This window comes from Rana temporaria, chromosome 5, assembly GCF_905171775.1.
Source record: "Rana temporaria chromosome 5, aRanTem1.1, whole genome shotgun sequence".
Lineage (NCBI taxonomy): Eukaryota > Metazoa > Chordata > Amphibia > Anura > Ranidae > Rana > Rana temporaria.
Window position 1 is genome coordinate 283574243 of NC_053493.1, and position 8260 is coordinate 283582502.

Sequence of the window (8260 nt, forward strand, 5' to 3'; positions counted from 1 at the left end):
GCATTCATTTTTGTCCAAATGCATTTTCGTCCGAATTTTAGGTATTTTTGTTATCGTTTTAACAAACGATAACGAAAGCACAGACAACGAAAACCAAAAGATCCGACATAAACACATTTTTTATTTTCGTTTTCGTTGCGGTCGAATGTGCCTAACCTTAACACTATTAGTCCAATATTATTCTACATAAAGAGAAAAGATTCAACATTGAGAGAAAAGATTTGACATTAGAGAGACATGAAGAAGAGTTAACATAGAGAGAAAAGATTCGAATTAGAGAGACATAAAGATTCGACATAGAGAGACATGAAGATTCGACGAAGTAGCTAAAAACATACGCAAGCAGACATTTATGGTGAAATGCTCTGCCCATAAGCTAAAGAAGAATTCTAATGTTGGTTGACTAGTAATAATAATTAATAAATATAATTATTATTAGTCATACAACATTAGAATCCTTCTATAGCTTGTAGGCGAAACATTCAATGCGGCATCGTACAGTTTCGTTGCTCCGTCAAATCTTTGTTTTTTTAAGATTCTGTCAAATCTTTTTTTTTTTTTTTTTTAGAACATTCGACAGACACCATAAGCCTTCAATGACAGATTCGACCTTAATTAATTTGGATTTTCGGACAAATGCATTTTTTTATGAACAACTAAATAAATAAAAACGAATTTTGGGAGTAACTAAATGAAATATTTCAGTGTGCACATGTCTAGTAAAAATGTGCTCCGTCAGTAAATTGTTTATGTTTTGTCAGTAAAAAAAGTAATTGGGGATGGCAACCCTGGCCCAGATTCACGTAGGGCGGCATTACATTGAGCAGGCGTAGCATATCGTATTTACGCTATGCCGCCGCAACTTAGGGAGGCAAGTGCAGTATTCACAAAGCACTTGCGTCCTAAGTTACGGCGGCGTAACGTAAATGTGCCGGCGTAAGCGCGCGTAATTCAAATGATGAAGAGGTGGGCGTGTTTTATGTAAATTTAACATGACCCCATGTAAATGACGCTTCGAACGAACGGCGCATGCGCCGTCCGCGGACGTATCACAGTGCGCATGCGTCGGATAGAATGCCTAAGATATGTCGAACTCTGCCTATGACGTGAATGTAACTTACGCACAGCCCTATTCGCGTACGACTTATGTAAACGCCGTAAAAAGATACGCTTGTTCCGATGTCCATACCTTGCATGGGCTGCACCACCTAGAGACCAGCTTTACCTTTACGCCGGCGTATGTCTTACGTTCTATGAATCAGGCGCATAGATACGATGGTGGCCATTCGGACTTACGACGGCGTATCTGGAGAAACGCCGTCGTAAGTCTTTAAGAATCTGGGCCCCTGTGTATAACTGATCTGACCAATCGTTTTGCTAAAATGTTTCTACTGTGAAAGTGACATGGAATCTCACTTTCAAAAAAACAAAGGGAGGATTGGTTAGGATTGGAACTTTTTCCTGATCAACCTTCAAAGGGTGTGGTTGCTTAGTGGTAGTATTAAATACAGTAGGTTCTATATATATTGGATACCATCATTATGACACGTTTTAGGAATGGGTAGTCTTGTGATTTTGGGAACATTATTTTTTCTTAATAAACATTCAGAAATATTTACAGCAATGCCTTATCAGGTATACTTTCCATTTTAATGTAAATGACAAATTTCCCTATTAAAATGTAGCACCCTGCTCCCAAAGATGGGGGCGCTAGTTCAAATTTAGAGGATGTCTGGGACAATAGTTGGGCCCAGACATGTTGAATTGTGTACAAATTTGCCTCTGTTCTGACTGTGGTACTGCCTGGTAGTATTTTCGCTTGTTGCCTGTGGGTGGCATTGCCACTTCAGGCCCATTTTGAAATGCAGGTGTACCATGGTGTATGGGTGTCCCTCCTCGGCAGCAGTACAGTGGGAGTGTGATCCCGCTGTGCATGCTGGGAGGGGATACTTAAGGAGCAGATGTTGTTTTTAGGGGTCCTTCGCCTCGTGGCCCCCCTGGGGGAAAGGTGGGTGTGCATGATCTCAGTCTCAGGACCACGTTGGCCTAAGGCTGTGTTCCTGTAAAGTAGGCCCAGTTATCCTGACTGGGGCCTATGCGTTGGAGGTGATCCTGTGCTGTCTGTCCTGCGGTAGGAAGCCACTCAGTGAAGGAAGCCAGGGGAGGACCTGTCCCGGAAAGGACCGAGCGGAAGGCTTGTACTTTGTGAGAGGCCTGGTAACTTCTTGAAGGATGCACCAATAACCTACAATACCTTACAGTCCACCGGATTGGCTTTAAGGCTCTTTGGCTGTAAGGCAAGAAGTTTTGGGACTTTAAATCCTGTGGCAGAGGATTCCTGAATATTCATTCTGTGTTCTTAAACGGTCTGTACAAAGACTGTTTCTATACTGTCCATGCATCAATCCGGCTGCTAGGCGATGTGAGAGGGGTCTATCTGGGTGAGCAATACCCACTCAGGATTGAGTGGCGAAGATTGGAACTCTGAATACTATTGTGCATTCTGTACCATGTACCTGAACCTTCCCCCTCTTTCTATACTCTATACTTCCTTCACATGTTTATGCAGCGAAAATAAAACGTACAGTTGAAGGTTTTACATCTTGTGTGGACATTCCAATTACTACAGACTTCTTTCCCTAGACAACAAACTTAGAAGTAACGTGCAAACCCAGAATCTAAACCAGCAGCTTCTTTGGGGGTAGTGCTCCAAAAACATCATGTTTTTTTTGTGTTCAATCTATAAAGGGATTTTGGTATTCTTCCCACATGGTTATTTGAGTACTGTATATTGCTTTGATCTCTTGAGAGATCTCCCTCCCGCTGTGTCTACATCACTAATACATAAGTCTGTGCTTTGACTTTATTTGCGACTCAGATATAATCTTTGCCATTAAGTGTGTAACAACAAGTAGTTAATTAAAATAAAATGTGTGACTTGGTTGTTCACTTAAAAAAAAAAAACATTGTTTCTAATGGTTTATTTTTTTCTTTTACAGATAGCACAGCTACAATTCTGGCATTGCGAGATGGATATAGTTTACACGAAAATCCAATATATTACTTAACGGTTATAATAAGTGATAATGGGATTCCCTCACTCAGCAGTACCACCACACTAGCAATTCAAGTTTGTGATTGTGGCACTAATAATGATAAAGACTCTTGCAGGAAAAAGGGCTTTTTTTGGATTTTTTTTAATTCCGGAGCCTTTATTGCAATTTCTGTCTTATCAATTGTACTTTTAGGTAAGCAGAAACACTCTTAGATGCAAATGTTATACCTTGTATGATCCCCCTGACACCATCTGATATAAATTCTTTATTTTTTTTATGGAAAACTGTGGGGCAGATTTGCAAAAGTTGTGTGACTATCAACACATTCACTTGTCTAGCTTTGTTTGCATTTAGTTCATAGTAAAATTAGTAGGATAAAATGTAGACATGTGCACACTGAAATATTTTGTTTCGGAATTTCGTTTTCGTCTGAAAAATACATTTATTTAGTTACTCCCGAAATTCGTTTTTATTTATTTAGTTTCCTTTTCAATCTGCAGCCAATGTAATTTTCTGAGAATACATTGCAATATGGCTACCTGGAGTTTTCTGTACACAGACTGTGTACTGACCACTCCCTAGCCCAGAAACATATGTTGCTGCTTTTGTGATTGGCTTAGCAATTTTCCCAGAAGTCTGTCTAAGATTTCAGACATCCCTTGCAACAAAAATGTCATTTTTTGAGAGATACTTTCAATAGGAACATGTCTAAACAGATGTAAGCCCAGTAGATTTTCTCATTGTAGCTCCACACCTGACAGTTAATTATGAAACCACTCCCATTAGACATGGATTTCTTCAGAATAACAAAAGGTAGAAATCTGCAACAAAATGTATTATAATCCTTGCAATGTACACAGATTACCCAAATGTGAATATTCTATTCTCAACAAAAGTGGAGTTACGCTTTAAGTGACTTTTAAATTGATGTGTTTACTCCTTTAGCAAGCCACCCCATCATTTGTGTTTATTCTGTAGTTTATCCAAAATCTGTGGATGCAGATAGAATAGTTGTAGGTGTATATTTGGTAAAGCATTGTCCAACAATAATGCCAAGGAAAGCCAATATTTATAGGATAAAACATAGGACCTAAAAAGTCAGCAATCATTTTGATAATGCAAGGTTACTATTACCCTGCCTCTGCATTTTTGTTGCACCTAATCAACAATTTTTTTTAAAGCTGCCAAATATTGTGGCAGCAACTGTGGCACTCTGTGAGTCAACACTTTTCCTTTTAGGGGGACCAGGAATAGAGGGGTAGCGGCTGCTAGTACCGCAGACTCACGCAAACTATTACCCAGTAAAAATGTGTATCAATGGACTTTCTCGGTACTGATAACATGAGTTGATATAGTAAAAAATTAATTTATTATACATAAAAACACACTGTATGTTTTTATGTTTAATAAATAAATTTTTTACTATATCGACTCATGTTATCAGTACCGAGAAAGTCCATTGATACACATTTTTACTGGGTAGAAGTTTGCGTGAGTCTGCGGTACTAGCAACCGCTACCCCTCTATTCCTGGTCCCCCTCTTTTTCCTAACTAATTTTGGATGATGGTACATTTTATTTTTTCTAATTAAACCAATCTGAGGCTATACTCAAACTCTTTGCAAATTATGCAAAGTCCTTCAGTTTGTGTTCTTTGAAAATTAGCTACAGCCTTTGTCTTATAAGCATGCTGCATAGTTGTACCCTAAATCCCTATGGGGAAGCAATGAGCTCTTTGCAGAGGTCCAACACACCCCAAATAGGTCGGGGGGGTAACAATGGTCGGGGCAGGGAATGCTTTGCTTCTTCAGTTATAAAGGGGGTTTCATACTTGGAAACATACTCAAAGAACTGTGAAACTTCCCCTAGAATTAACCCTGAAGAACAGCAATGGAGAAAAAAAAAACTGTCAATTTTTTTCCCAGGTAATATAATATGTTGCACACATTTAACGCATGTTCAAAAAAAAGTGCAGCGCTTAAAAAGCATATCATATATAAATTCATATAATCACAAAAATTAACCTATGCTATTTTATTAATTTATTTATAATTAGCTTTTTAAGTGCTGCACTTTTTTATGAACATTTGGTTTTGGTACTGTATGAAGACCTTTATGTGCTGGCAGCTAAAACATGTACTGTAGGTAAAGGTAAAGATGTATGTTTAATAGCTTTTTGAAAGAGGGTATCAACAATTTATGTTTTTTTTTTTTAACCACTTAACCCCCGGACCATATTGCTGCCTAAAGACCAGAGCACTTTTTGCGATTCGGGACTGCGTCGCTTTAACTGACAATTGTGCGGTCGTGCGACATGGCTCTCAAACAAAATTGGCGTCCTTTTTTTTCCCACAAATAGAGCTTTCTTTTGGTGGTATTTGATCCCCTCTGCGGTTTTTATTTTTTGCGCTATAAACAAAAATAAAGCAACAATTTTGAAAAAAATATATATTTTTTACTTTTTGCTATAATAAATATGCCCCAAAAATATATAAAAAAAAATGTTTTCCTCAGTTTAGGACGATACGTATTTTTCTACATATTTTGTGTAAAAAAAATCGCAATAAGCGGTTTTTTATTGGTTTGCGCAAAAGTTATAGCGTTTACAAAATAGGGGGTATTTTTATGTCATTTTTATTAATATATTTTTTTTACTAGTAATGGCAGCGATCAGCGATTTTTTTCCGGTACTGCAACATTATGGCAGACACTTCGGACACTTTTGACACATTTTTGGGACCATTTGCATTTTTATAGCGATCAGTGCTATAAAAATGCATCGGATTACTATAAAAAATGCCACTGGCAGTGAAGGGGTTAACACTAGGGGGCGGGGAAGGGGTTAAGTATGTCCCTGGGTGTGTTCTTACTGTAGAGGGGGTGGCCTCACTAGGGGAAATACTGATCTTCTGTTCATACATTGTATGAACAGAGGATCAGCATTTCCCCCCCTGACAGGACCGGGAGCTGTGTGTTTACACACACAGCTCCCGGTCCCCGCTCTGTAACGAGCAATCGCGGGTGCCCGACAGCGATTGCTCCCGCCGGGCACCCGCACGGGAGTCACGGATAGCTTCTGGCGTAACCTGCAGATATACCCATTGTGGTGTGGCTTTCATGGACAAGAACGTTGACTTTAGCCCCTAGTGGCCGCAAAGAGAGCCGACGTAGAGCTACGGGCTCTCGCCCAGGAGAGCCGACCTGCCGCCGTAGAACGGCGGCTGGTCGGCAAGTAGTTAAAAAGTAGTTAAAAACACAATTAAAATTACAGGGTGGGCCATTTATATGGATCCACCCGGGTGGGCCATTTATATGGATACAACTTAATAACATGGGAATGGTTGGTGATATTAACTTCCTGTTTGTGGCACATTAGTATATGTAAGGGGGGAAACTTTTCAAGATGGGTGGTGACCATGGTGGCCATTTTGAATCCAACTTTTGTTTTTGGTGTATCCATATAAATGGCCCACCCTGTACAGTATATAAAGTATTTACTATTTGTTTGACGCAAGTACCAAAGATAGTTATTTTTTTAAATCACAAAAAAAATACAAACGCTTTACCATATACTATAAGAAAGACAGAACCATTAAGGATATGTCATTTGTATACAAGATACAAACTTTATCTTTATCTTCTTGTGTATTCCAATAGCATTGGCTGTAATTGTTCACATAAAGTGCAAGAAAAGTCCTACACACTTCAATGAGAAAGGAGAAGACTTAAAGGAAAATATTGTTAAGTATGATGATGAAGGTGGTGGAGAAGAAGATACAGAAGCTTTTGATATCACAGGACTCAGACATCAAACAGTGATGAGAGAACATAAGAGGAAAAGAAATATAAGAACTGACATTCAAAGTATGTATAGGTTGTCCTTGGGACTTGGGCCTGATGTCACTATTTTTAAGGAATACCTTTCAGAGAAGTTGGAAGAAGCTGATACAGACCCAAGTAGTTTCCCACCTGACTCTCTTCATACCTATGCTTACGAAGGCACAGGTTCAACAGCAGGATCACTAAGCTCCTTGGAATCAAGTGCACTGGATTCTAATCAATGCTTGGAATTTGATCAGGGATGAGCTCATAAATAGGTTACATGTTCTAAATAAGGCATTACATGGGGATAATACGTCCTCTACGAAAATGATTGTTCAGCCTTATTTATTAAAGGTTCATGCCACCATTAATTGAAATTACAGTTTTTTGGCTGATGCCGAGGTTATCCACTTTAGTGGTGAAATCCCATTACCAAAGATCAAAATTACACTCACCTTCATTAGCCACTGCAGGGGGAGACTCACTCTAACTGCTTCTCATTTTATTAAAAATAGTTAAAGAAACAATAATGATGCCTAACCTTTAAAAGCAGAATTTAAAAATAGCGAGATACCCTTTGTTTGGTTAATAAAAATACTTTCAGCACAGAGCCAATAGGTTTGCATTTACATAAAATGCATGCATCTTTTATTGCTGGGTAATATAGAATATGATTTATGCTTAAAGGGATTGTTATAATGTATATGAATAGAATGTATTATTCAATGATTATATTATGGAAAATTATTTAACTTTTAATACCAAAGGTTTATAAAGCATCATACTTACAGTATGTAAGTGCTTTTTATTTCTGAAAAAAAGTTAGGGGCACAAACAAAAGTATTTAGCATTTTTTTTTTTCATTTCAGCTGACAACCAAGGGACCTTTTTCTAAATGTGAAAAATTGAAGTGTTGCATCTTTTTTTCAAAAAGATTGATTTTAATTGCTTTCCACAAAAAAAGTAATGATCTTAAATTTGTAGTTGTATTGCAGTTCTAAGTGTATCACATTTCTATTTAAAATGTTGATGGTTTTAGTGATTAATAAAAAACATTTCTCAATATTTATAAAGATTGGAAATGTAATTTCATTAGGTTGTAATCAACCACTTGCAGGGCGACTGCTCTGTGCCACATCATGTACCTAGTACGTGATCTGACACTTTTCAGTCTGGGATGCGCACACGCTTTGCTAGTGACCCGCTCCCGCTGGGTTGTTCGGTACACAGGCAGGACAGTGATCTGCCTATGTAAATAAGGTAGATCGCTGTTCTGTGAGAAGGGAAGTCATTGATCCTGTGTTGGATCCTGTGTTGATCCTTTGCCTTTACTTAGTAAAAGCATCTCCCCCACAGTACACAGGCACTGGCTAGGAACACATT

At 38.4% G+C, this 8260-nt stretch overlaps 1 protein-coding gene across 1 annotated transcript in view; it reads left to right on the top strand.

The window, feature by feature from the left end:
* LOC120940834 (cadherin-19-like) overlaps window positions 1–7426 on the top strand; it is a 151569-nt gene extending 144143 nt beyond the window's left edge. The window contains exons 11-12 of the mRNA XM_040353908.1: window positions 3000–3248; window positions 6713–7426. Of these exons, the coding sequence (XP_040209842.1) occupies window positions 3000–3248; window positions 6713–7140 (677 nt within the window). The 3' untranslated portion in view covers window positions 7141–7426. The remainder of the gene's footprint in view (window positions 1–2999; window positions 3249–6712) is intronic.
* The last annotated feature ends 834 nt before the right edge of the window (window positions 7427–8260 follow it).